A 27,425-nucleotide genomic window follows, 5' to 3' on the forward strand; every position below is an offset into this window, starting at 1 on the left:
GCCCCATTCCAGGCAATTGAAATTCGGAGTTTTTTCCCACGAAGGTAACGGTACTCGCGGTACTCTTCGGTCGTGTTAGGTAATGGTGGAACCTGATGGACAAGAGTGACAAACAAGACTCGCAGAAACACACCAAAAAAACTCCTTTCTGCAACTGCGCTCAGCGGCTCGCTGCGCCAGGAACCGACAGACAAGGATTGGTTCCGGCTTCCATTTGCCAAGCAAAATGTACCTTTTTTGCGGATCCTTGCATGTTTTCTGGGCTTGTTTGATGGTCATGCTGGATATGGGATAAGTGCATAATTTGTCACGGAAACTCCCCTTGGGGCAAGTGCTTGGCTGGCGAGGCTGGGCACAACAAGCTTTTTTTTAATGTTTTTTTTCTTGTGGTTGGGATTAACTAGGTAGTTAATGTGAGACGCGAGGGTTGGTGGTTTTACACTAGGTGGTTTGGGGTGGTTGAGTGGGCTCGGTTAGGAAAGAGGGAAGGTTAAACAAAACTTTATTTTTTATTTTATTTTTTATTTTTCACGTGTATGTACACTACATCGATCCTCACGGCAAAAGAAAAGAAGCCGAACCAATGAGTCAAGTGCTTGAGTTTTGTTCAACAGAGCGGAGTGTTTGACGCAATTGCCGTGCTGAGTGGAGAGATCTGTCATCCGTGTGGTTTTGTGTCCCAGCATCTTCCATCTAACATCGTGGGGAGAACGTGGAAAGTCATGTACCGAGTTGGGCTGTTACTAGTCTTGCAGTCTTGGCGCAGACAAAACAAACCTCACTTCCAGAACCACCCGCCATCCTTATTTTGTTGTTGTCGTTGCTGTTGTTGTTGCTGTCCCCCATGTTCACCAGTGGCATTCTTCTTCTCGTCAGTTTCAACTCCTCCCCCAGACGAGCCATCCTCTAACCTCTGCCCCCAACGCTCTGACCGACCCACGGTGCTATGCACCTGCTTCATGACCACGTTGCCGTGCTCATCTGTCCACGTCGTCTCCGTCTGGGAGTGTGTATTCCCACGACTGTCGACAAACTTCTCTGTGGTGGTCTTTTTGGTTAGGCCGTCTTCGACCGTCTCGGTGGTGCTGACTGTGGGCGTGGACGAGTCGGGGTTGGGTCGTTGATTGTTATTGTTGTTGTTGTTGTTGTTGCTATTTATTGTTGTAGGATTGCTACTGCGCTGGCCCTCGGCGATGGACTTGAAGAAGTTGGAGAGGGACCGCTCCGACTGGTGAAACGCGGACTCGACAGCCGAGTACAGGTCGTTCTCCGTTTCTGGTTCGACTTTGGCTTTCTTCTCCGTAGCTCGGTCCTGCCGCTGCTGCTGTCCCTCCTCCGTCTTGCCCCGATCATGACCATCCCCCTTCCCGAACTTCTCCAAAGCCTTCACCTCATCCTCCAACACCCTCCCCAACATCCTCACCACCCCCCCAATCCCATCAAACAACGACGCCCCCTTCTCATTCGCAAAATCCCGCCACGCATCCACCTCCCTCCTCACCCCCTTCTTCGCATCCTCCGTCCACGCCTCAGCCTCCCTCTCGGCCTCCCGGCGCGCCTCCTCTACTACCCGCCGTCCAGCACCCACCAGCTCCTCCCACGCCTGCTCGGCCTCGCGCTCCTCGCGCTCCTGCCGCTCCTGCTGCTGCACCCGGTATTGCTGCTCCGTCCGCCGGCGCTCGGCCCACTCGGCAGCCGTCCGCGGTGAAGCATACCCCAGGCCAGGGTCGTACACGGGGAAGAGGACTTCGGTCAGGCCGTGGGACTGCATGCGGTTGAGCCAGGCGGCTTCGCGGAGTTCTTGGCGGGTGAGCCATGGGTTGTTGTGGATGCCGCTGTGATGGGAGAGGTCCCAGATACCACTACCACCACTACCAAATACTCCAAACGCGCCGAACCCATCTACGGTCCTATCCCTCTTGGAAGAGGGTATCTCCCTCAACCCCAGCCCCGACTCAACCCTCATCAAATCTTCAAACGCCTCCAACCAGCCCTCCCCATCTACAACCTTCTGATCATCACCATCCTCACCCTCCCATCCAACCCGTCCTCGTCCACGTCCACCCGTTGACCGTCCCCGAAATCCAGGCCCAGGCAACGTCCCATCCCGCTCCAGCACCAACGGCGAGTAGGCCGACCGCGTGAGAAACAAGTGCCAGCCTAGTCTCGCTTCGGCGGGGGTACCGGCGCGCAGGACGTCCAGACGGGACTCGAGATGGGTTTGGGCTGGGGTTAGGGTCGGTGTAGAGATGGATGTGGGTGTGGGTTTATCCATGTTTGACGAGGAAAGGTTGGGTGTGGATGAGATGTTTGTGGGTGTGGTGTTAGAAGAAGGAAAAGAAGAAGGATTCTCCGGACGAGAACCCGGAACGGCGGAAGAGGGCTCGCGGCGGGCCGTGGCCAGCAGGGTGGTTAGGCCGGAATGGATGTTGGCGTCGACGTGGTGCCGGAAGCGGATGAAGGGGTTGGTGGTATCACTGTTGCTGATGCTGCTGCTGTTGTTGGATCCACGATCGTCGCTGTCGCTGTCGTTATTATTTCCGCTAGTACTATGACCGTCACCGCGCATGGCGTGAAATCCTCCCAATATTTGCACACTTTTGGCCAATTTGCCGTGTTTAGGAAAATCCAAACGAGAACCGAGTTTCGCGTAGGTAATGAGAAATGCACCTCCTCGTGTCTTGTTCGTTCGTGGTTCACCTTTGTGTCACGATCCGTTTCCCGCTTCTGCTGTGGCTCAATTTCGCAATGGGATGGATGGAACACGGGGCAGTCCATCCGGCCGCGATTGGCGATGACGAATGCAAGGGCATGGAGCTGGAGCTCCAGGTCAATGCGCTCAGGCCAGGCCAGGCAAAAAAAAAAAGAGAACAACTTCGCTGGTGGCGGCGATTACGCCTACAAGCTCAGGTACTCAAGTACTGTACTCCGGTACGTACCCCCCTAAAAAAAAATCAGCATGGAAGGTACCTCCAGCGCTGGTGCCCGCCCGGAAGTGATGGCGAGATCGAGACGCTTCCAGTGCAAATAGGCCTTGGCGCGTTCCAGCGGCCCCCTCAGGGCCTTGGCCCGCTGTGGAGCCAGCTCACATTTTTGACCACGGGGCGAGGCCCCCTGGAGCCCGCGAGGGCCCCTTGGCAAGCTTGGCCCCGCATGGTGCGAAAGCAGGCCGTTCTGGAAGCCGCGGTCAGGAGCGGTATTCAACTACCGGGTCCTTGGTCTTGCCCTGTTGAGCCGTGTCGATGATATCCATTCCGTAATAGAGTGTCACGAGGACGCCATGGTGCCCCAGCGGTGCCCCCCTTGGGGCCCCGCAATTTCCGGTTTTTTTTTTATGGAGAGGGTTCATTGTTTGGGAAGATGTTGTCAGACGTGTTGGAGAGAGTGTTCAGAAGGATACATAAGTTGAACGGTTGTCGTGGAGAAATAAGGGGGGCTGTTTGGGTGGATTGGCATTATCTTTTTGTCTTCAACCTTTTCTTGTTGTTAAATGTGTATGGATTTCTCTGTACATACATACTTCACTTACAACCTGATATTCCATTGATAACACCCTTATCATGGCGGCCACGCTTACTTTACAGACGCCTGTAGTGGGCCCAGCAGCGCCAAGCGACCCAGCCAGCCGCACTTACACCGGCGCTCTTATCAACAACAACACCACCAAAGCCGCCGAAATCCTCAACATCACCTCCTACCGCCGCGCAGACCGCGAACTCCCCGTCGCCTCCATCCACCCCCGCCAACACGACGCAGTACGAGCCACCATCTTCCGGCCCCTAACAACCCCATCATGCAACAACAACACCACCGCAGACTTCGACTTCGACCTCGGCGCCCTCGGCCACCTCCCCTTTGAGCTAATCGCCATGGTCTGCCGCGAGCTAGACGTCGCCTCGGCCCTGCGCTTCAGCCACGTCAACCGCACCGCCCGCGAGGTCCTCACCTCGGTGCGCGAGCTCCGCCACGTCGGCGCCCACGCCCTCGATGCCCTCTGCGTGCTCCTTCGCACGGGGCTTGCCGTGCATGTCCCTGTGCTCGATGTTTATGCCGCGCTGACGACGCGGGACTGCTCGCTGTGCGGGGCTGCATTTGGCGGGTTTTTGTTTGCGCCGACCGCTACGCGGTGCTGTTTGACGTGTGTTGCGTCGTCGCCGGCTACGCGCGTGGCGCACCTAAGCCGGGTTGGGGAAGCAGCGGGGATGTCGGCCGCGAGTCTTGATGATGCGGGCCGGTTACCGGTGTTGCATAGCAAGAAGCGGATTGTGGCTGTCCAGCACGCGCTGGCGCTGTTGGAGGGGCAGGGCAAGGACGCGGAGGAGGCGGAGGAGGTTGTCAGCCGGTGGCCGGACTCGTTGACGCTGCGGTTCCAAGCAGCGACTACGTTGCCGTACCTGGAGCGGACGGCAAGGGGAGAGGGCGCGGCCGAGGCGGGCGTGTCGTGTAAGGGGTGCCAGGTGGCGTTTGAGGCGGATTTCTCGGACGACCACCTGGAGTTGCGGGATCGGTCCTACTCCCGCGCGGAGTTTTTGGCGGAACACTTTGAGACGTGTGAGGCCGCGCAGAAGTTGTGGCGTGCCAGTCAGGAGGGGACGGCGCCCGTGCCGGAGCCGGCGTGGATGGGCTTGGGCCGGACGTTTACGGCGCCGTGTGCGCGCCGGCGTCCGTCTACGAGTTCATTATCGTCGGCGTCATCGTCGGACTATTAAGTTTTGGCCACCCGGAAGGCAAGCACAGTTACTTCTGTGGGGCCTGGTAATAATGTTTTGTTTTGTTTGTTTTTCTTGGAATTGGAACGGCGAAAAGGGGCAAAAACAGGGACCACAAAAAAAGCCATCGGAGTGTGGCAATGAGGCATGAAAAAGTTTTAATTTTTTACTTTCTTTCTTTCTTTCAAACTTATTTCTATGGCAGCGAAATGGCATAGCAGGACACAGGAAGGACAATGGGCAATGGCATGGCGATGGATTGGCCCGGTTGGGCCTTCCATCTGGGCGTTGAAATTAATGGCACTTTCCGCATTGGGCCTTTTCCCAATGGGCGGACTTTCCCCAGGAAAACTCTTCTCCTCAGCTGACGGCTGGATCGTGATTCTCTTCCTCGTACCTAGTACCTTGTAATTCCTTAAGCAGGCTGGAAAACCCAGCAATTGCGCAATTGAATCTCGCACGATGCTGTGTGTCACGATTTCTGTGTTTGGCAACCCGAGTGAGAACCTTTACGTCACGGCAGCTCATCGGACAGGCGCAGCGCTGGCGGTTACCAACTTGCTGGGCTTGGCGGCATGGCGTCAGCATAGGGACTGATTGGTCGTGGGTCTCGTTTGACTAACAGGCTCCACCTGGCTACAACGGCGAAGCTGCAGCGCTGCAAGAGTCAAGCTGCACTTGGCTTGGCGCTTGCCGCACTGGGTTGGACAGACAAGACGTTACTTCCTGACGCCGGTACAAGCCGCTGAGTTGAGTCTGGATCAGATTCCGTGGCTGAAAGTCGCGAGTCAAAGCTTTTTTTTTTTTTTTTTTTTTTAGCTCCTTGATCCTTTTTCTCAAACTCACACAAAACACAAAACACTGGTTTGTTTTTAGCCAGGCTGTTAGGCTTATCAAAACATGTTTCGCCCAAGCCTGCCGTCGGGCCGCGACTGGTCCGAGCTTGCTGGCCCAAATACCTACCTATCCAGTCAAGCCACTCAGTGTCTTTGCAGCTGATCGGGTGGGAGGCAGCTCAATCCGAAGCATTGCGTAGGGACCTGACTTCGTACTTCGCATTTCGTAATCAAGGCCCAGTTCGGAGAGCGGCACAAGACACAACCACCAACAACACCACGCGAGGACTCGCGTGCTCGACTGTTTGCGCCCTGGATTGAGTGACTGAAATTATTTACGCACGCTGTCGCTTGACTTTATTTTCTCCTTATCGCCCAGATTCAAACTGTTTTGTAATATCTGTATGTAGATTGATCGCAAATTCCGTCACGAACAACTGCCCGAGGGCGGCTTGGCGGGCAGGGGTGCCCACTTTCGATGCAGAAGACCGAAACACCGACAAAAGAAAAGATCAAGGCCGATCTCAACATAACACACAGCCCGGGAAACGCACGATAAGACCGCGCCTCGCGGAAAACTCAACACCGACGCCGATGACCTGCTACCACGATCCATCGCGACACCGGCGCGCCTGTTTTTCTTTGCGGGTGCCGACGACAAGTACGAGGACGACAATCATCGCTAGTTTCGGGTGAAATCGACCGACCCCCCAACATACAAAGCAGAGAACGGTAGAAAGCCACGCGCCCGCCCCCTAACCGGGGCCGACGAGGGAGGGACACGGATTTGGATTTGGAACGGGACGACGAAAACACAGAGCGGGCGGCCATGGATAATATCCCGCCCGCTCCGCGATTGTCCCCGGCCTCCTGGCTCGGCGGGAACAACGACGGCGACGGCAATGGGGACGAGGGAGACGAACTGCAGAACTGGTCCAGTCTGATTGGTATTGTCACAGCCATCTGCGGCAACGTGCTCATCGCGCTGGCGCTGAACGTCCAGCGCTATGCACATACCCGTCTGCATCGTAAGAAAGCATGGGCGAGGGCGCGTGCGCGGCTAGCGTTACGGGGGAGACACCAAAATGGGGATGGATCTGGGAGTAGGAATGGGAATGGGAATGGGGCCGGGCCGTACGGTGCTGGGTCGAATGGGTACGGGAGCGGGGGAGGAAATGGTACGGTTGGGCGGTACAGTGATGATACCGACGATAGCGACGGCAGTATTCGTGGATCGTCCGAGACCGATCCTTTAGCCCGGTCGCCCCGCGCGGGCAGCTACGACGGATATCGCGACGAGGACGAGGACGAGGACGACGACGACGACGATGAGAATCACGACGATAGCCATGACGGTATAAACGGGCACGGGAACAGCAAAGACAAGCCCAAGGTCGCGTCAACGTACCTCCAGGACCCGTACTGGTGGCTGGGCCAGGTGCTGATCACGGTCGGCGAGATGGGCAACTTCCTGGCGTACGGGTTTGCGCCGGCGTCGATCGTCAGTCCGCTCGGGGTGGTGGCGCTGGTGTCGAACTGCGTGATCGCCCCGATCTTCTTCAAGGAACGGTTCCGGCCGCGCGACTTCTGGGGGGTGATTATTGCCATTGGCGGGGCCGTGACGGTCGTGCTGAGCGCCAAGACGGAGGAGACCAAGCTGGGGCCGCACGAGGTGTGGGGGGCTATCACGACGATGGAGTTTGAGATTTACTTGGGGGTCAGCTGTGGGTTGATTGTGTTGTTGCTGTGGCTCAGCCCGCGGTATGGTAACCGGACGATCTTGATTGATCTGGGGTTGGTGGGCTTATTCGGTATGTGCCAGGAGTGAGAGAAAAGAGGAGAAAAAGAAGGGGAAAAGAGGAAAGAGAAGAGTCCGTGATGCTAACTGTTACAGGCGGCTACACGGTCCTGTCGACCAAGGGCGTGTCCTCGATGCTGTCATCGACCCTATTCGGCGCCTTCACCACGCCTGTTACGTACGTGCTGGTGTTCATCCTGCTGTCGACGGCCATCCTGCAGGTGCGCTACGTCAACAAGGCGCTGCAGCGCTTCGACTCGACGCAGGTGATCCCCATCCAGTTCGTGCTGTTCACGCTGTCCGTCATCATCGGCAGCGCCGTGCTATACCGCGACTTCGAGCGCACCACCAAGGAGCAGGCGGCCAAGTTCGTCGGCGGCTGCCTGCTGACCTTCTTCGGCGTCTTCCTCATCACCAGCGGCCGGCCGCGGCACGACGACGGCGACGGCGACGAGCCCGCTCTGAGTGAGGTCGAGGGCATCGAGGAGACTATCGGTCTTGCCAACCAGGACCGCGCGCCCCCGCCGACCCCGCCACGCCGGCGCAATCCGCCCTCGCGCTCGGGGGGTTCGTCCCGGGCGTCGCGGGTCAGTTTCTCCGATACCGTCCACGAGCACGACGGGTATCCCACCCCGCGGTCTGCGCCTTCTGCGCCCCGTCGGCCCCTCAGCCACGGTCCCAACGATGACGACAACGATGACGACAACGATGACAACGAAAGCGAGTACCACGACGACCACGACCACCCTGACGCGCCCCTGCTATCCAACCCCTGGCAAGACACCCTTTCGACCCCGCCCTCGCGACCTTCCCCAGGCCTCCACACCTTCTCAGCCGACTCCCTCATCTCCGCCATCCACATCCCCTCAGCCGCCGGCGCAAGCACCACCACGCTATCCTACGCCTCACCCACCGACCACCACCTAGATTTGTCTACTGCAGCAGCAACGGCACCCACCACCACTAACCCACAACCGATCCCAACAGCCTCCAAAACCACCCCCGCCCTCCCAACCCTCTTCAACACCGCCGTCCTCACCCCACCTTCCCGTGTCTCCCTACCACTGTCCACACCAGGATCTATCCCCCATCACCACCAGCGCCCCGCCCACGATACCAGAGACGGCGCACGAGAAGGCAGAGACCGTCCCACCACCCCGCGCGCCCCAGCCAGCACCTCCCGTCTACCCCCATCTCATCTATACTCCCCTTCCCCCTTTTCAGGAACGGTCAGTGCTGTTGTCGGAGACACGTTACGAGCATTGGCGGGGGGTAATTTCCATTTTAGACACGGACACGATGGTGCTGATGAAAATGGGGGTTACCACGACGGGAGTCGAAGTGAAGGGGAGGAGGGGTACCGCGATACGGATGACGATGATACTGGGGTTGGTGATGGGAGGGAGAGGAGCGGAAGTGGGAGTGGGGGGTTGAGAGGGAGAGCGAGGAGTTTGAGTCAGACGTTGGGGTTGGCGGGGTTGTTTGGGGGGGAGTCGTCTTCTTCTGCTTCTGCTGCTGGTGCGGGTGCGGGTGGGAGTGCGGGTGGGAGTGTTGGGGGTATTAAAAATAAGAGTAAGAGGAAGGGTACAGGTACGGGGTCGAGGAGGGAAGGCGGCGGTGATGGGATGTTTGGGGGACCGTTGGTGCGGGCGAGGAGTGGGAGTGCTTCTGAGGAGGGGGGGTAAGGGAGTACGAGGGAGTGCGAGGGAGTGCGAGGGTCGTTGAGAGTATTTCTGTTTCTGTGTTATGTCCTGTTTTGGGTTTTGATTCCCCCTTTTTGATATCTCTCTTCGCGCTGTTCTTGAGCGACTGTGTCCTTTGAATGAGCGTTGTGTTATGCATACATACACACACCCCTAAGGGATCCCTGGGGTGTCAGTTACCTTACAGTTGTGTGGTTACTTACCGTTTCGCGGTTACGGATACCGTTTGGTGTTTCTGTTGGGTGTTTGGCGTTTTTCCTCCTGTCTTGTTTTCCTTTGTATTAGGGGGTTTTCTTTCCCCGCTTAATTTTCTATTTGTTTTGTTGTTGTGTTGGGTTTGTGTTGTTCACCCGCTCAGATCAGCGTAATTGATTGGCATTGCAGCTAGCGAGCAAGTTACCTTGTTTTTTTTCTTCTTCTCCGTTGCCAGCACGTTTATTGTCGCGTGGGGTTGTTTGTCTGGTGCTCTGGCCACATACACTTTGACATGACCCGGACAACAGGATGCAGGAATAGGAATAGGAAACAGCATTGAATAACTTGACTTGACTTGACTTAACCCATTTTGCATCAGATGGCGTTTATGGGTTGGGTTTTCCTCCGTCCTCGTTCATGGGCGTCCGTGTTTCTTTCTCTCTTACCCACTTCTCAGTTCAGTTCTCAGTCTCAGTTCCCAGTTCTCATCCGTTGCTTCGTACGCTATTTTTGTCATCATGGAAACAAGCAGGCGACTACTACATAGGCGGGCGGCTGGTATGGCATGCATGTGTGTTTGTTCTAGATAGTATTTCGAGATACCATCCATCTCATCTATCTGTCAACCGAATAATCATGTCGAGGTTTTGGGTCCTATTTTGCGTTCCGTGAGTGTGGTTACGGTATGCTATTTGCCGAACGTGGGTTATGTTTTGTTTAGGTAACCCTGAATTTGTTGACTTGGACATGCAACAATAAGCGGTGGAATATCTGTGAGCGTTCAATCCAATGCACCGCCCCATCAAGAACCCTCCCCCTCCAAAACCCCCAACCCATACACAACCCCAGCCAGCACCCCATTCACCACCAAATGCTGCCCCAAACTCCACGCCACACTATACAACAACTTAGGCGAAAACACAGTCCACACAAACAAATGTGTCCTCAGTGCCGTGCACGCCGCCATGACAGCCACCACGCTCCCAGCTACAAATACCGTCAGCGTCGCGATGTGGCTCTGCCAGACGCTTCCTGGAGCAGCAAAAGCAGCAGTAGCAGTAGCAGTAGCAGTAGCACTGCGCCTGCGCCTGCTCTCCAAAGTCAAAAACCACACCGCGCCCGCCAAAGCCCACCACACCGCCCCGGCCCAATTACCCACAAACGTCAGTAACCCCACAGCAGCCGGCTGGTACCGCGCTACACCGTTGTATGCGCTGGACAGGTCGACGGACGCGATGGAGTTGGTGCCGCCCGCTGCGAAGAAGGCGGTGTGTTGGAGGAGGAGGGCGGTGGTGGTTAGGTCTGTGGGGGAGAGAGTAGAAGAAGGAAGGGGGGAGGAACGGGAAGAGAAGGGGTGGATCCAGAGGAGGAGGAGGTTGTGTTGGAGGTTGAAGAGGAGGAAGAGGGGGATGTTTTGCGGGCGGGATTGGGTTAGCGCGAGGAGGGTGTAGATTGTTAGGAGGGTTGATGCGCCTGGAGGTTGGTTGGTTAGTGCGGGGTTCGGGAGTTTGTCAGAAGAGAGAAAGGGAGAAAGAAAGAGAGAGAGGCATACCGGACTGTCCGACCGAAATACGCCGGCGGAGAAGCATAAACACAACCACCACACCCGCCAACAAACCCAACCCCATAAACACCGCACGAGCCCGCGAAATCAGCGAGGCGTCCTGCGTGAAATTGACCTGCAAGAACCACCGCGCCACATCGGTCACCAGCTCCGGGGCGTCTTCCAGCGTGAAGGCTACTTTGAACGTAAACGCCGCGAGCACCAGTCCCGTGGCGATCGTGTAGTTGAGCCAGATGGGCAATCCACTGAGTCCAAAGATCAGGCTTTGGTGCACCCAGAGGTAGCTGGCGCCGACGAGACACCACAGCAAGCCGGGGTTGGTATTGAGGTAGGTCTTGACGAAGTCGGGTCCGCCAGCGAATTTCTGGCCGGTCTGGTTCCAGCTGCGGATGAGTCGGGTGAGGGTGAGTAGGGCCGTCGTTGCAAGGGTCTGGACTAAGGCGGATGTGTGGCCCCTGGAAAAGAGTAAGTATCTCGGATTATTGAAACGGGGAAATCACAAAGAACGTACCGCTGAAAATCCCGGACGCCGATGTATGCGAACCAGGCTGTGGTTGTCCAGTACCAAAAGTGGTGCTCCTCCTCGACGTAGCTGCTCGCAAACATCATCACCGCGTAGGTTAGAACAATGCCGGTCAAGGGGACAAAAGAGGTGACCGTGTCAGGGGTAGACCATGCCACAGCGAGGACAGCAGCAATCAAGGCAGCCACAGCGGCAGCTTGTCCCAGGTAAAGCCGTGGCATGTCGTAGTTGCTGGCCATGCTGCTGAGGACGCTCTGCGCGTGACGAAGCCACTGTGGAAGGTTAGACTTTTTGTTTATGACCTCTGGGCATATGAGGGCCGGGTTACCTTGACGATAGCGAGTTCTAACTCGGCATTCCCCGCCGCGTTCGCACCTTGTCCATAGCGCTCGGCCAAGTCCTTCCAGCCTCGTGCTAGTTCCTGATAGTCGGACAATGACCCAGCGACGGCCTCATCCACCTCTGTTTCGAAAATCTGCGGCCCAAACGCAGCCGCAACAATATCTCGGATCTGACGGGCGTTGCGCATGAGAAGCCCAATTTGGTCTCGTTCTATGTCCACGTTAATACAAGCACCGCCCTCTCGCTCCCCCGCTCTCAGAAACTCTCTTACTGTTCGACCAAAAAGGCAGAAACTCAGGGATGAGTGCCCCGAGGTTATTCTTCGGCACCGGAAAGCCAAGCAGCGCAGCCAGTGTCGGGGCAAGGTCGGATTGTTCCACCGTGCTGTAGTACTGGAAGTCCCCGTCATCGTCGTGCGTGGGCGACTGCAGCTTGCTCTGTAGCTCTCTCAACTTAGGCGACACAAACACCAAGGCGGGCGAGGTCTCGCCTGGGGACGAGGCCCCATGGTTGCCGGCATCGTTCATCCCGTGGTCGCCGCAGAACACGAACAACGTGGACCGGAGGTGGTCGTGTGTGTTGATGGCGGTGTAAATCTGGCGGATGATGCCGTCCATCTCGCGCTGCTTGACGACCATGTGAGGACTGGAGGCGTCAGCGTACTGCTAAACAAGAAAACTACCCCATCTCAAGGGATCCAACCTCCTAGGTCCACCTTTGTGGCCGATATGATCCAACCCGAGGTAATGCAGCACCATGGTGTTCCAGTCGTCTCTCTTCAACTCCTCCGGGATATGCCGCGTAACGTTGTTGTCCACTTCGGTAAAATCCTGCCTCGATCAGCTTCCGTTGTTCTGTTTCCCTTTTTCCACCCAAGCTCCCCCACCCTCTCCAAACCAGGCCCGCTTACCGAAACAAAAAAGCTCGTCGTCCCCTCAGCACGATCAAACGTCCCCGGAAACAGCTTTAACCAGGTATCATCCCCGTACATAACCAGCTTCCCCGCGCTTTTGGCCTTCATCTGCGCTAGCCACGTATCTTGCGAGGCCAAGCTCGAGCTCTCGTCGCCTTCGTCCAAGTTGAGGACGACATCGAGGAAGGACGGGATCGACCCGGTTGTGATCGCCTTGAGTCGCGGCATTGTGACGGTGGGCGAGGTCGCATGCGCCGTGAATGGGAGAGCGGCGCCATCGCGGATGAGTCTAAGGGGGGTGGGGCGAGGTTGGGTCTCGTCAGTTTTTGCGCGCGGGCAGCTTGGGGAGAAGGGGGTTGGAGGGAGTCGGCCCTACGATTGTGTAAACTGGAAGCCGCTGTTTTCCGCATAGACAAAGTCACTATATTTTAAAAAGAACAAAACACCAAGTCAGCCTTTCATCACCACACCCACCAACCCATCAACCCCTCTCCTTCACCCGGACCCCCACGAACCTTCGCAAAGCGTCGATCACCATGAACACCAGCCTGTCGAACGGCGCCTCGGGGGGTTCGCCATATTCGGTCACAGAATCGAACGTCGCAAGACCGGGGAGCAGTGGTTTGTAAGGGAAGAAGCCGGTCGCAAACACATAGATGGCCGCGGGGATTAGGAGGTTGGCCGCAAGCAGCAGTGCGCAGCTCAGGGTCCCATGGCGACCGCGTCGCGCCGTCGTCATCTCGGGAGGAGAGAGGACTGAGTTGGAGAGATCGGAAATGGGCAAATATTTGGGAGAAAAAGGATCAATTATGCCCGGTGGCCATGGTAGATTGACAAACACAAAGATAGATCAAACTCGGGCAACTAGAACAACTAAATCATGGCCCTCGAGCTATGGGCTAGATATTCTTGCGAATATCTGAGACCCCCGAATGGGGACGTCTGACGACAAGGGATCTGAGCCAAGACATGAGGTGACAGGGGTATTCTTTCGCGCTGTCACGTGGGTCCCGTAAGTTCACTTGCAAGGCCCGTATTTTCGCCTCGGACCGTAACTATCATCCACAATGTTTCGGCCGGGTAGGTAGAGCTGGACTCTCAACCTGCTTTGGTTTGGATGTTGCGTAAATTTGACGGGATAATTCCAAAAAGCGACACGCCCCCATCCCTTTTTTCCTTGACCAACCCAATGTTTTGTGCTGCCAACTCCAAACTCCGCCCATGTAAACTTCACCATGAACCCAATCGTGTCCTCTCCCGCATGAGAAACAACAAGAGCATGCAAGAGCACGCCGATCCGGTGTTGGAAAACGTGCCTGTCCCGTCTGCTAGCCCCCCTTGCATGGTGATGCTCGCCCCCCCTTTCAACCCGGCTTCAACTCCCTGTAATTTGTCAAACACTGGACCCGGCAGAAAGTCCCACCGTTGAGGAGGGCACGGTAGTTGTTGACAGTAAGCATCTCCCTCCGTGATGTCGGTACTCTCAGTCGAACTCTCATTTCTTGTTCCGCCTCGGCGCCCTCGTCGGGAACACAATTGACGACTTCTTGCCTCTCCGCTTCTCCACCTTCTTCTTGCCCTTGCCTTTCGGCTTCCCAGTCGCCGGCTTGGCCCCCTCAACCTCCATAGCTGCTGTGGAACAGGTCAGTAACCCTTAACCGACTCATAAACACCCTGCCTGTTCAAAACTCACTGTCGTCTTTCGCCGCGGCCTCCTCCTTGGGCTCATCAACCGGCTCTGCTGAAGGGTTAGCCATTTACCCCCGTCTGTAAGGTAGCTTGAGTTAAAACCAACCCTCATTCATTTCGACATCCTTTTGCGGCTTGGGCTCGGCTGCGAGGGCCAGCAGCTTTGCAGAAAGGCGCTCGGCGCGCGCTGCTTCGACGGGCCCAAAGACATTTTTCTTGAGGCGTCGGTTGTTCGTCTTGATGACGCTGGATCGTGAGCTTTTCGCCATTTTTGGTGTATGTGATGATCGGGGTGAGATGACTGCAGAAATCCCTTGACCCGAATATAAGAGACACAAGATGTGTTTTTGTTCACTGTGAGAAAAAAACCGAGGTAGAATTCAGTGAGATGAAAAGTACGGATACAACTGTATGGCGGGCTGTCAAAAATTTCGGTCCAGGCCCGGCACGCTCCAAAGCTCCAGGTATCGATACTCCTGCAATCAAGTGGGGCATTCTCAAAGCCACCAACAATTCGGCTGAAATTCACCAAGCCTTGCTCATTTCTGCCAAGCACAAAGTACCTGATACCTGCCCCACATATCACACCCCTGTAACATTGGAAGGAGGTTCAGGCGCGGCTCCGGGCTCTTCCCAGGCAGTCCATTTTCTGCCATACAACACCGCCCATTTGTGTCGACGACAACCTTGAGCGATGAGCAAATCGTCGACGCTGTGAAGGGGAAAAATTAGGCCCCAACGCGCCCGTGTCGACGCCAGAGCATTTATTAGCCCATTGCACGACTTATTACGATTTGTAACACACCTTACCTGCGTATACGTAGACTCCGAAACTCACTCGCTGCACGAGGGGGCGCCGCGTCCGCCCTGCTGTGTCCGCGGCGGCGGCACCTGCACTCGGGTTGCTTGAGCGCCCTTCGGCATCGGCCGCGCCGCGCCTTCCTGCTAGGTTTCCGGTCTCTTGATTTTGGCCTTGCGAGGCAGTCTTGTACCTACCCACGGGCCTGTCTGGGTCTCGGGGGTGAGATTATAATGGACGACAAGTCGGTCGAGGTCCAAATCCTCATTCGAACAATCCAGATTCCGTCCATCTCAAAGACAAGCCTCCAGGCCATCTGCTCCGTGAATGGCATCTCCAGATCAGGGAACAAAAGCGATTTGCAAAGGCGCATCATTCAACGTGAGTCACAACATATCAACTATTTTAGATTCCTTTTTCTTTGGCACATGAGCACGCGGGACTTTGATCGCAACGTATTTCCGAGCCCATTCCCCAACCCCTTCTTCCTTCAACGATTCCTCCTCCCCTCCTCTTTCCCCAAGACTGCTTCTAGTTTCCGCCCGCCCTTCTCCGCCGCTGCATTGCCGATTCGGTAACTTTGGCCCAACCCGACTCTTAGCGCTCGCCAGCTGTCCGCGTGTCTGCACTTCCGGCACTGACGCGTGGGCTCGAACATGTTCTGTCGTTGCGCCATCACTAACACTCCTACTTCAGAAATCAACAATTGTGGCGTCACCCACGACTGGGAGCGGCTCCATGAAATCCGCGAGAGCATTGTGAAGCAGGCGCCGGCCGTGTCAACGCTACTTTCCTCCTCCCTTCCCCAACCGCAGGCTCACGCGCAATCCCAGCCGGGATCGTCGTCTTCATCGCACGCCGCCCAACCAAACACCGCCCAGTCCCAGCAAGCGCCACCATCACAACCGCCGCACGCATCTTATTACGAGTCTGCGAAATCGCGGGCGACTCCCAGCTATGCCATGAGCTCGTATAGTCAATCTAGCCATGCGCCTGTTGGCGGGCAACGCGCTCACAACCCCCCCGCACCTACGTATGCATCAGTCACCGCGGCCGGGCAACCCAGTCGGCCACGGCCGAACCCAAACCTCCGCCCGCCGACCATTTCTTACCGGCCCAGTCCATTCTATGAGTTGAAGTACCAAGTCGGCGAGGTCAAAACTCTCGAGGGTATGTTAGGAAAATGATTTAAGCATCCACCGGGCTTACCGGGAGAGGCCCTAGTAAAATCGGGTTTTGCGGCTAACATGCGACCAGTAATGGCTGCGCACCGTAACTCGGAGCGCATCTCCCTCAAGGTCCAGGACCATCCGGCGCTTCAGCTTTGCATAGCGGATAAGGCGATGCGTATTATGATTCTATGTACCGCCGGCAATGTCGGGGTCCAAGACATCGCATTTCCACACCAGTGCGAGCTCAAAGTGAACGGTGGGGATGTAAAGGCGAACCTGCGGGGCCTGAAGAACAAACCCGGGTCTACTAGACCGGTTGACGTCACGGACTCGCTGCGCCTGCGGCCGCCCACCTACTCGAATACCGTCGAGATCACCTACGCCTTGACGCAGAAGGTAGGCTCGCAGTCGTATCGGAGCTCGCAGGTAATGGACCGGGGATGACTATGGAGAAGGTTTGCTAATTAAACGGTTTGGCGCAGAAATTCTACTTTGCGCTCGTCGTCTGCAAGGCGGTGCCCATCCCGACCTTGATATCGCGAATCCAAAAAAAGATTCGCAAGGAATCGGTCGTGGCCGAAAGTGGGTGTTGACTGGCCGCTTGGCCACATACTGTCGCACGAGTAAATCCGCTAACTAGACTATTCCTCAGTCACGAAGAAGGCGAACGACCCAGATATCGTCGCCACGTCGCAGGTTCTGAGCCTCAAGTGCCCACTTTCCTACATGAGGCTCAAGCAACCATGTCGAGGAGTCAGCTGCAACCACATCCAATGCTTTGACGCGACCTCTTACCTGCAGCTGCAAGAACAAGGGCCTCAATGGCTGTGTCCCATCTGCAACAAACCCACGCCCTTTGAGCAGCTGGCTATTGACGAGTGAGTGGTCTGCGAGAGCCATGAAGTCGATAAAACTTAGTCTGACGTGGAATAGGTATGCGCAACAAATCCTCGATCATACGAACGAGTCCATTGAGCAGGTTACCATCGAGCCAAGCGGCCGGTGGGCTATCCCAGGCGCCAAGAAGGAGGCGACCCCAGCCAACGAAGCGAGCTACGTAGACGACGACGATATCGTGGTTACCAAGTCATCCGTATGGGGCGCCGCGAGCTCTGCGCCTGGTGCCGCGCCGGCACCGCACCTAGCCACGCCGACAAGTGTCGCATCCCGGGACACCTCGGCCGCGCCCCGATCTTCGAACAAGCGTCCGGCCCCTGAGGTTATCGACCTCACACTGTCGGACGATGACGAACCGGCGCGGCCGGCGAAACGCCCCAATTTGGGTCCTGGGATCTCGGGCGCTAGACCTTCCTTTTAGAAGCGGGGAAGCTTATTATTTCCGAATCACTCGCGGAAATGAAGGCGGTTTGGTCTGCTTTCGGGGCCGGGAAGCGCGGCCTGATGATATGGTCTCGGGTTTATGGCCACGTTTGTGGCCATGTCATCTTTCTGGTCCTTGGAACTAGTGGCGGAAAGAGGGCAGGGTTAAATTGGGCGTTGAGGGAGAGAAGGACATCCTATATTGTAATTGCACTATTAGCTGGACGGCGTTTGGGGCGTTTGCGGGTAAGAGGGACGAGCGTAAAGGAGAGGAGCGCGTTTGCTTGCGCCCTTGGGGATTTCCAAGGATGGGCCTAGATAGGTATCATAGTCTCCGGGCCTGATCTACCGTTTTGGTGATAACTTTCCTGGCTCAGTAGCCAAAATCCGTCGTGGCTTTCTTTTTTTTCTCTAGTGCAGGAATAGGCGGAACGAAATTGAGCCGTATACATTTATTTACCTTTGGGTGCCTGACGGGAGAGAGAGGGAGAGTTGCGTTTGCTGGAGGGATCTGTGAGATCGATGTTGGTTAAGAGCATTTCGGGTAGATGCATAGCGGCGCATGCTTGGCGGAGCTTGGAGCTCTCCCACTTCGTCACATTTCCGGAATTAGACTGACTTCCTCAACCAGCAACGACAAGCTTTCAAAGTAAATCCCACCACTACCGCGCCGCACCGACTAAATAGGCGTTCCCGGCCAGAAATTCCGTCGAATTCTCCCAACTCGACCCGAATAAGCAGCCATAGCGCAGCCTCTCGCAACGACATCCGCTGTTCCTTTCTGCCCCGCCCGCAGTTCGTACGTCGACACAACGAGCTGGCCTTTGCGCACCGTCAAACCGCGAAGTTTCCTTCAAGTCCGAACCGTGATCTATAACAACACACAACAAACAAAGGAACCCGCCTGCACAGCCCTACCGAGCCCGATCACCCAACTACCGGCTCAACCCACCCAACGCACCGAGATCCACAACAACACACGCCCATCCCATCGCTAAAGCGAACCTCCAACAACCCCCCAATCCCAACACCACCCAAAACCCCCAACCCATAAACAAAACAACCCCCCCTTAAAAAAAAAACCAAAAAAATGTCCTTCGAAGCCGTAATGCCCCCCTACAACGCCTCCGACCCAACCGCCCGCTTCCTCTCCTCCTCCTGCTTCGACTTCCTCCTCATCGAGCTTGTGCCCATGGCTTATCGGGTGGCTAACGATTTGGAGGCGGCTGCGTTGGCGAGGGAACGGGCTGGGTTTTCTGGGGACGGAGATGGGGATGGGGACGAAAGTGAGGAGAGCGAGAGTGGTAGTGGGAGTAGTGAGGAGGGTGATGAAGAGAGTGATAAGGCGAGGGGGGGGATAGGGTCGGAGACGAGGGGGGCTTCTGGGTTGGGGTCGGGGGATGTGGCGGATGATCGGGAGGAGAGGGAGGCGGCGCTTTGTCGGTTGGAGGCGATTGGGTATCGGGTTGGGCAAGGGCTTGTTGAGAGGTAAGTTCTGTGGTTTAGGTTGGGGGATGATGGGTTGGACGCTTTGTGTTGCGTTTTTCTTGTTTCTTGCTATTCCCGCTATGGAAGGAAAAGAGGGCTAACTGGGACTTGTACCACAGGTTCTCCCGCGAGAGGCCACGGTTCAATGATACTCTGGACGTGATCAAGTTCATATGTAAGGACCTATGGACACTGGTCTTCCGGAAACAGGTGGATAACCTCAAAACCAACCACAGAGTAAGCACTTTCCCCCTCCCGTTCTTCGGTCACGTCCCCCACCGGCGCAGCGCTTCGGCATCAAGGCCGCACTGTCGACCTCCTTCCTTCCCTCACCACCTACCGTCCGGTGGTATACATAGAAGGTCCACGGCCCTCCTGCCACCGAGCCCCCCAGAATACCCTCAACTTGTCAAGTGGCATAGTTGGCTGGGGGGCCGACAATGCGGCGGCCTCACCCCTCGACAACCGACCGAGAGGCTGCCGGTTCAATCCGGAGAAAAACCCATCGGGGGTTTTCGTAACCAAAGCACCCTCCTTCAGCCGGTGAAGGAGGTCGGCTGGTGATCTTTTTGGTTTTTGGCGATCCTTGCACGCGCCCTCTCCGTTTCTTCTTTCTGTTATCCGATAACCGTCCCTCTTCTTTCGGTAGCTAAACTCAATCCAAATAGGGAGTCTATGTCCTCACAGACAACGCCTTCCGCCCCTTCTCACGCATGAGCGCGCAATCAAGTAGCCAAGCAGTCATTGGCGCCCAGCCGGTAATTCTTCCTCCTTCGCCCCTGCAAAAAACAGCCAGCCAGCCTCCAGAAATCAGGAGATCTCTAACTTAAAACCACTCATACAGTTCCTCCGTCTCCCCTGCGGTATCGTCCGCGGCGCGCTGGCCGGGCTCGGCATCTCGGCGACCGTCCAAGCCGAGACGACGGAGTTACCGAGCGCCATTTTCCAGATCAAGACGGTGTCGGCTAAGACGTGAGCTCGGTATGAAGAGGATGTGGAACGTGATGGTTGTGTGTGTTATGATACCCAGGGATGCGGTGTAATGTCTGATGCGGTGCGAGAATAAAGTTGTCTTCATGCGGCTTTTACAATCTTGCTGCCCCCCTTTACGGAGGGGAGAGGGGGACTTCCACGGCGGGAGAGCAGGACAACGGCAGAGACCATGGCCTTGTGGTCAACGGCTTGGTGGCGACGGGGACGACATGACGAAGACGACGAGGCGATACGCAGAGGCGAGGCGCCCGGGACGATCGATCAAACCCAAGCCAACCTATTGCCCTTGGGAGAGGATATATAGACTTGCGTACGGCAAATCATAGCTGGCCAGTGGTCCGTCAGTAAGGGCTGTAGGAATATCTCGCGCACAAGACTAAGTAACCGGCCTCGAGCATTTGGGCGCATGTGAGCCAGGGCCTTTAGGTTGGTGTGAGAGACATAAAAGAACTATAGATGTAAGACCAACGTCCAAAGCACACTTATTTCCCGATTTCGGATCCTCGGGTTCGTGTGAAGAACTCTGGTTTGACACTCAGTTTGTCTCATGCAACTTCCCATAGAATCCGCTCACACCCTCTTGATGATAATCACTCACTCTCACATCATCACCTATCACAACAAGAGTGGCTAGGTCAACATGTATTCTTTCTCATCCATCCCTATTTCCCGCACCACAACTTCCAAACCCTCAAACAACTGCATGCATCTTCATCGTTTTCTCAACTTTTTCCAACATCCACTATTTCGTATTTCCCATCCCCATCCCAAACAAGTAATACCTAAAATACCCCAACCAACCAACCGCTTAAATACTTTCCCGCGCCCGCCCCCTCATCAGCAAACCACCCATTTGCTAATAGCCTCTTCCTTCCCCCGCAATGCACCCTTTACCCCTTTCATCCACGTGGGGGTTCCTTTGCCCGCCAAATAAGCCTTTCAAAACACTTGCTAGATGCAGGATTTATTGTAGCGAAGCGAGAACGGGGTTAAACAAACGTGCATTGCATTGGCGAAGGAGGGGGAACAAATTCAGGGATTTCTTTTGGTATTTTTTTTAGTCTTGGGGAAGATCTATTACTGGACGACGATACCCCGATATCGGCTCACCTGTAGTGAGACAGGCAGAACTTCTTGACTTAATTGTCAAATCACAACCTAGGAAAAGGAAGAAAGGATTGCAAGTTAGCCACTGGACATTTGAAGCGGACAATTGGATAGATAATATAGGGATCAAAAAAGGGTTGACATAAAAGAGGCAATTCTGTCTATTTTGCTCTACCGGCCATAGAAAGGGCCGGGACTAAGCTGGTAGGCCACCGCAGATATTCCTCAACAAAAGAGACAAGGAAAAGAAAGAGGGGAAGACACATAGCATATAGCCTCATTTATCATCGTCGTCGATCAAATCAACAAAGGAAATGGGGGTGTGGTCAGGGGGCCGTCCTGCCATCCCACTACCTGGGAAAAGTAAGGAAATCAAAGAAAAGGGGGGCGGGTTCACTTTTGGGGAGGGTTGTGGGCAAACTGGACACCCTTCTCGATGTTGCCCTTCAGGCCAGCCACCGCAGCCTTGAGCAGCTCCTTCTCCTTGTCGGTGATGTCGCCGAGGATGTCGACCGCCTTCTCGGCACCGTTGGGCTAGAGAGGGTTCATGTGTTAGTTTGCGTTTCTTTTATAGTATATCGGAGGAATTGAGAAATGAGAACATACGCCGAGCTCGATGGGGACGGAGAAGAAATCGACACCGGTCTTCTTGGCAATCTCCTCGCCGCCCGGAACACCAGGGAGGTAGACGTAGCTGGGCTCGACGAGGCCCTTGGCGCCAGCAGCGGCCTTGAGAAGCTTCTCGGCAAACCTAAAGGGGAAAATTAGCGTTTAGGACTAGGGGAGCTTCGGGATTTCTCGTAGTGGGAGCGTACCGGTAACCGGCGTAGGCCATAGAGAGAGTGGCCGAGCCGAGGCCATCCTTAGCCTTGACAACCTCGTCACCGCCAAACTGGACACGGTTGACGAGCGCATCGTACTTGTCATCGGGGATCGTGACCGAGGGAGCGACCTTGCTGAAAAGGGGGACGATGGTCTCGCCGGAGTGACCACCAATGACGGGGACGGTCAGCTCGTAGGGGTTGCTCTTGCCGGCGATCTCGGCAACGAAGGTCTCGGCGCGGACAATGTCGAGGGTGGTGACACCAAAGAGGCGCTGGGGGTTGAAGACACCCTTGGCCTTGAGAACCTCGGCCGAGATGGGGACGGTCGAGTTGACGGGGTTGGAGATGACCAGGATGAAAGCCTTGGGGGCGACCTCGGCAGCCACCTCGATCAGGCCCTTGACAATGCCAGCGTTGATGTTGAACAGGTCGTCACGGGTCATGCCGGGCTTGCCTAGATAAGCGGTACGGTCAGTCACCAGACTCTTTACCGTGGGAGCAGCTTCGACCATCGATATCAGCACGTACGGGGAATGCCAGCCGGGATGACGATGATGTCGGCATCCTTGAAGGCCTTCTTGGCGCCCTCGTCGGCGGGGAGGTAGCCGGTGGTTTTCTATCAACCAGCGTCAGCAATCGTCGGCAGCTCGAAGTGACGACCCATTCGTCCCCAGGAACTTGAGGACTTACGGCGCTGGACGAGATGTGGGACAGGTCAGCCGCAACACCGGGGGTGTTGACGACATCGTAGAGAGCAAGCTCGGAGACGAGCGGAGAGAGCTTCAGGAGCAGCGACAACGGCTAGATCAAGGGAACAACAGTTAGCATAACCCGCCGGTTGGCGCAACCAAGGGGTAAGAAAACGAACCTGTCCAATTCCGCCCGAGGCACCGGCAACAACTGCGCATCTTGTTAATTTCCAAGCATCCTAAATCGCGCACACAAACCCGAGCTCAGGACAGCTTCTTACCGGCCTTGACCATCTTGACTGTGGTATGAAGGTGAAGAGTTCGGAAGGTGAAGCGGGGTATAAAAGGTCAGCTATTCACGAGGAAGTAGACCCGAGTGTTAGCACTTAGATCGAGTGAAAGTGGAATTGAACATCCAGGGAATTTGAGGGGATCCTGGGTAATTTACCTGGAGGAGGATGGCACAGCAGCAAAAAAAAGGCACTGGGAGAATCGAGGAGGACACAATGTTGCGATCGCGAGCTAGTCTGAGGAGCTTGGCAGGTTAAGTACGAAACGCCCCGAGGTTGGCGGGGTCGCGGGGCAGCCGGGCTGCTACTCGGCTGCAGGCGCACTCCCCCACCGCCGCGCCTTCAGGCCTGAGCCCCTGCCCCGCGTTCCGTCTTCGCCTGCTGAGACGGTGTTGTGCATGGCGGGGTCTGGATCAATTGCATTGCTGTCCCCTCCGTCCTCGGACACCTAGGTAGGTAAGGTACCACGTAAAGGAGCCGGCTATTCGGCGCTTTGTAATGTTACTAGTGAAGTGTTTCATTGCCTCTTTCCCACGTCTTATTTTTGTTTTCCCTTTCCCTCCATCTTCTTTGACTGATTGATTATTTGGATGTTCGTCCGCGAAGGAATCCATCCACATGCAGTTTCCCGTGCGCTCCAACTTCCGAGGCCCGGTTCTCGGTTTGACAAAATCGGGCGAGACCGGGATGCCGCCATGTCTCGACCCGAAGCCTGTCCACCAAGCACCCTTGCGGACATGAATGACATGAATGTATTCAAGTAGACTTCCCGAGGTCCCTTTCTCCCCATTACCTCTTTTTACATTACTACAGCACATAGTACGTGCCTAACTCAGGACACGGCGTCACGTAAGTGGGTTCTCGGTTTGTCGAAATACGGTGGCAAGGTAAACAGGTAAGGCTTGGCATCAGGGCGGTTTGTGCGCCCATCATATATGTATTGTCCCGACACAACCATTCGCGCTGCAAAGACTCCGCTTCTGGGTGGTTGATTTGTTTGGATATCAATCAGTCAAAACGCCGTTTTCCCGAATGCGAGTAATCGTTTTGAGCAATCCGTCCTGTCCTAATTTGCCCGGCGTTCCCAATTCCGTCCGTCATGCTCTCTCCCTGGCGCGAAGCGTGCGGGCCCGAATACAGAGCACTTCCCGTTTCCCTAACCCAATCCTTCTACCCATCGCCCTTAGACTACTACTACCCCAGCTTACTGCTTAGCGGCAGCAGCCTTCTTGGCAGCGTTGCCACGGAGCTTCCGCTCGGGGTCGGCCTTCGCGGGCCGCTGGGCGCGGCGGAGGGCGCTCGCGCGGGAGACGGCCACGGAGCGGAGGTCGGCACGGTAGCCGTTCTTGGCGGCCTGGTTGGCAACGTTGCGGTAGGTCCTATTCAAGATGGAAGGGTCACGTCAGAATTGTTTTCCCCTGTCGTCGAACCCGGGAGTTATTGGGAGGCACTAACTTGCGGCCGGTCTTGTTGCCGCCGTAGGTGACGGTGTGCAGACCCGAAGCAGGCTTGTTGGCCGAAGCGGGCTTCTTGCTGATCACCTGAACGCCACCCTTCTCGTTGGCGGAGATGCCGATAGCCTATTCCCTTCGTATTAGATTTCTGTTTCCTCCTTGTTCCGCGCTGCCTCGAAACCCCGCCCGTAAGTAATATCCAGATTATCGTACCTTGTCATTGACGAACCCGGCGTACTGTCCACTGTGTTAGCCCACCCATTCATTTGATTCCCAAAAATTCGAGTTTTCGAGTCGTACCTTGCGCGAGTGCACGTTCTTCAGGTTCAGGGGGTCCCGCGAGAACTGAGCAGTCCTCGTCTTGACGAGGTAGGAGTTCTGGAGGCCTGCAAAACTCTAAGTCAGAAATTCCGTGCGCAAGGGTCCCAGATCCGCCGATCAAAGGATAACGTACGGGAAACCTCCCAGATAAGGTCAGCGGAGACGTTGGACATTTTGGCGGTATGGACGTTGAACAGGGCGATACGTTCGGAATCAAGGCGTCTGGAGTTTTCGTGATATCGAATTTCAGACCCAAATGCTGGATTTTTGGTGCGGCGAGTGTGTGCTCGCGTAAATTGCCGTTTTGGGGCTAGCTTAGTCAATCAAACAGAGCCAGATGGAGGTAATTACGCTAATCCGGTTTCGTTTTAGCCGTCGAACAACTTAACTCTACTTCTGGCCCGTGCGTCGTCTCGTGTTCCATATTCGTCAGTTGTCCATTACCTATGAAAGCTGACGGCGGCCTCTTTGGCGACACTCTCGACACATCTTCGGGCCTCCTGAATGTTTCGCGCTCAACAAACCCAGGCTCACCTCTTGAGCCTGAACAATGTTCTTCAAACCCGCATAGCGCGACCTACCTTCCCTTCATTTGAACCTCCTTTTCCTTAAACTTTTATTACTTTCCCCGCGCCCGGCGCATCTCAACCACAACTGATTGCCGCTGACGAATCCTCCCTTGCGAGCTTGCGCCCCAACCCATTCCCCCGCGGCGCCGAATCGTAAACAAGTCGCTTCGCCTAAACCAGAATTACGGCGCCGTCGATATCGAGACCCTAACAACCCCGATCTCCTTTCTCCGACCTATCCGAAAACAACCACACGGCCAACATCGCCACTCTCCTCCCCTAACAATCACCAAAAACACCCGACACAATGGGCTACCTCCTCTACAGCCTCAGTTTCCTCGTCCTCGTAACCGGCACCCTCCTCTTCCTCACCCGCGCCCGCTGGATCCCAGCCTTCCAAGACGCATTCCACAGCCTAACCCAGCACCTCCCGGGCGGCGAATACCTCTACTCGCGACTAGCGCCAGGCTCCTTCGAGGACGACATCGAAGCCGGCCTGTCGTCGTCCACGTTCGATTTGACGGGCAATGTCGAGGGCGGGGATGGCCGGGCGGGACTGGACGATGCGGCGAAGAGGGAGGTGTTGCGGATTATGAAAAAGAGGCGGCTTAAGTTTGATGAGGCAAGGCGGGTGTATATGGAGCAGCGGTTTCAGGAGAATGGGATTGGTGCGGATGGGAGACCGAGGGACCCGAAGTTTGTCAGCTTTTCGTGATGGTGGGTGTGGTTGGTAGGGTAGGGTGGTCGTTGTCGGATTTTGTTTTTAGGGTTGGCCAGTTTTATTGCGGGTGGCTGTTTTTGGTTCCTTGAATTTTTCCTTTCGGTGTGACTTGAATCCACCCAGTCTGTCAGTCGTTACTATTTTCCTTGCTCTCCGTTTGTGCGCGCGTCGAATCATTTCCTATGTGCGTTTTCCTCTGTCTCTGCGTGGGTCGGCAAGGCGTCGAAGGAATCTCGGGAGGACGAGGTAACATTGTCTCACAAGGGAAGGTAACAACTCAGACACTGTGGGACAGGGGGCCCAACGACTGTGTATTGTTAGTTGCGGGAACTCGAAGTTAAGTAAGTAAGAAGCAAAGGATCAAAAGATCAAAATATCTAACCAGCAAAAGCTCAGCGGGCTGCCGCCCGGTTACGAAACCCTGTTTTACCCACACTGTAAGTCGCCAGCTTACCTACTAGTGTGGCAAGTTTACTTGAGAGTAGCAAGCCAAAATCCCTACTCGTTAACCTGCCTTTGCCATGAATCAAACCCTTGACCTCGACGGTCAAGCGAACAAACCCATCGCTCAAGGCAGGCCCTTTCAAGGACCACCGCTGGTGACCGCTAGGCCAGACAACGGTGTGTAATTGTTGGGAAGGTACGCGTTGGACCGTATACATATACCCTCGTCCTCTTGGTCTCTTGCCCGTAAAACAGAGTCCACTCTGCTTTTCTGCCCCGAGACAGATTTTACCCTGATCTTCACAAAGTCTTAAGTGCTTTGTTGGAGTGCTCAACGCCAAGAAATAATATGCCGACAGAACATGGTGACAGCCCGCACGGAATAAAAAGGTTTCGAGGTGGATTCTCCCCCAATTATTCCCACTCCAGGGCGCGGTTCCCTAGCCTAAACACTGGCCTTATTTTGGCTCCTCGGACTCGACCGAGTGTTCGTGCGTCCACCGTTTCAACCCTTCAAAGCTTCGGCACTGTCGATTTCCTTCGGCACCGACAAGAGGTCGAGAGCCCTCTCCGCCCAACTCATCTGCGGCCCCTTTGGGGGTGGGAATGAGGACGTCATCGCTGTGGCACATCAAAGCCTCTCGGAGCTGTTCGACACAGTAATCTGAGGCGGTTGTCAGAGGTCGGGCGGTCCATATCAGAAGCTCAAGCTCACTTACCAATCTCAGTATCACCTTTCATTCGTCCGCTCGCATGGGCTTCTCGCCGCAGCAGGTCAAGACAACGCAGCTGGTAGAACGCTTCGACACCAGCTGTGTATCCCCACACCTCGGTCGTAGGATCTTTGCTCTTTTCCCCTAGATGAGCTGTGCCTAAGACAGAAGCTTCATCTTCGGTCACGAACACGCGGTTCGCTTTCCTCCCCATTAGCAGTTGCTATACCCCACGAGAGATTATTGAGG

General features: G+C 55.6%; 9 protein-coding genes across 9 annotated transcripts; 4 read left to right on the forward strand and 5 right to left on the reverse strand.

Annotated features, from left to right (window-relative positions):
• Nucleotides 1–778: 778 nt before the first annotated feature.
• C8A04DRAFT_35062 (uncharacterized protein) lies at nt 779–2,569 on the reverse strand (the record flags this gene model as incomplete). The annotated part of the gene is made up of 1 exon (XM_062783030.1): nt 779–2,569. The coding sequence occupies one exon, from the start codon at nt 2,567–2,569 to the stop codon at nt 779–781; it is 1,791 nt and encodes a 596-aa protein (XP_062639720.1).
• A 991-nt stretch (nt 2,570–3,560) lies between these two features.
• C8A04DRAFT_9920 (magnesium transporter NIPA-domain-containing protein) lies at nt 3,561–8,137 on the forward strand (the record flags this gene model as incomplete). The annotated part of the gene is made up of 3 exons (XM_062785685.1): nt 3,561–4,662; nt 6,286–7,356; nt 7,440–8,137. Coding segments are annotated over 3 exons (2,871 nt in total), but the record flags the coding sequence as incomplete, so codon positions are not given.
• Nucleotides 8,138–10,043: 1,906 nt separating this feature from the next.
• C8A04DRAFT_9850 (GPI ethanolamine phosphate transferase 2) lies at nt 10,044–13,322 on the reverse strand (the record flags this gene model as incomplete). The annotated part of the gene is made up of 9 exons (XM_062785655.1): nt 10,044–10,714; nt 10,794–11,260; nt 11,317–11,600; nt 11,657–11,880; nt 11,942–12,315; nt 12,373–12,500; nt 12,581–12,872; nt 12,960–13,004; nt 13,099–13,322. 9 exons carry the CDS (start codon nt 13,320–13,322, stop codon nt 10,044–10,046), a joined length of 2,709 nt encoding a protein of 902 aa, XP_062639722.1.
• Nucleotides 13,323–14,078: 756 nt separating this feature from the next.
• C8A04DRAFT_25862 (uncharacterized protein) lies at nt 14,079–14,541 on the reverse strand (the record flags this gene model as incomplete). The annotated part of the gene is made up of 3 exons (XM_062779716.1): nt 14,079–14,215; nt 14,277–14,321; nt 14,379–14,541. The coding sequence occupies 3 exons, from the start codon at nt 14,539–14,541 to the stop codon at nt 14,079–14,081; spliced, it is 345 nt and encodes a 114-aa protein (XP_062639723.1).
• A 763-nt stretch (nt 14,542–15,304) lies between these two features.
• C8A04DRAFT_25863 (PINIT domain-containing protein) lies at nt 15,305–17,561 on the forward strand (the record flags this gene model as incomplete). The annotated part of the gene is made up of 6 exons (XM_062779717.1): nt 15,305–15,452; nt 15,768–16,241; nt 16,329–16,639; nt 16,726–16,825; nt 16,896–17,121; nt 17,177–17,561. The coding sequence occupies 6 exons, from the start codon at nt 15,305–15,307 to the stop codon at nt 17,559–17,561; spliced, it is 1,644 nt and encodes a 547-aa protein (XP_062639724.1).
• Nucleotides 17,562–18,653: 1,092 nt separating this feature from the next.
• C8A04DRAFT_25864 (trafficking protein particle complex subunit 6B) lies at nt 18,654–20,027 on the forward strand (the record flags this gene model as incomplete). The annotated part of the gene is made up of 4 exons (XM_062779718.1): nt 18,654–19,051; nt 19,171–19,288; nt 19,720–19,809; nt 19,896–20,027. 4 exons carry the CDS (start codon nt 18,654–18,656, stop codon nt 20,025–20,027), a joined length of 738 nt encoding a protein of 245 aa, XP_062639725.1.
• Nucleotides 20,028–21,544: 1,517 nt separating this feature from the next.
• Nucleotides 21,545–22,958, reverse strand: C8A04DRAFT_35066 (lactate/malate dehydrogenase; the record flags this gene model as incomplete). Its single annotated transcript, XM_062783031.1, has 7 exons — nt 21,545–21,685; nt 21,758–21,902; nt 21,967–22,429; nt 22,504–22,591; nt 22,666–22,776; nt 22,844–22,875; nt 22,946–22,958. The coding sequence occupies 7 exons, from the start codon at nt 22,956–22,958 to the stop codon at nt 21,545–21,547; spliced, it is 993 nt and encodes a 330-aa protein (XP_062639726.1).
• A 1,200-nt stretch (nt 22,959–24,158) lies between these two features.
• C8A04DRAFT_25866 (ribosomal L28e protein family-domain-containing protein) lies at nt 24,159–24,902 on the reverse strand (the record flags this gene model as incomplete). Its single annotated transcript, XM_062779719.1, has 5 exons — nt 24,159–24,333; nt 24,410–24,534; nt 24,622–24,645; nt 24,709–24,794; nt 24,863–24,902. 5 exons carry the CDS (start codon nt 24,900–24,902, stop codon nt 24,159–24,161), a joined length of 450 nt encoding a protein of 149 aa, XP_062639727.1.
• A 703-nt stretch (nt 24,903–25,605) lies between these two features.
• On the forward strand, nt 25,606–26,013 carry C8A04DRAFT_9934 (uncharacterized protein; the record flags this gene model as incomplete). Its single annotated transcript, XM_062785689.1, has 1 exon — nt 25,606–26,013. One exon carries the CDS (start codon nt 25,606–25,608, stop codon nt 26,011–26,013), a length of 408 nt encoding a protein of 135 aa, XP_062639728.1.
• Nucleotides 26,014–27,425: the final 1,412 nt, after the last annotated feature.

The sequence above is a fragment of the Dichotomopilus funicola genome (genome assembly GCF_033296635.1).
Source record: "Dichotomopilus funicola strain CBS 141.50 unplaced genomic scaffold C8A04scaffold_9, whole genome shotgun sequence".
Taxonomy (NCBI): Eukaryota; Fungi; Ascomycota; class Sordariomycetes; order Sordariales; family Chaetomiaceae; genus Dichotomopilus; species Dichotomopilus funicola.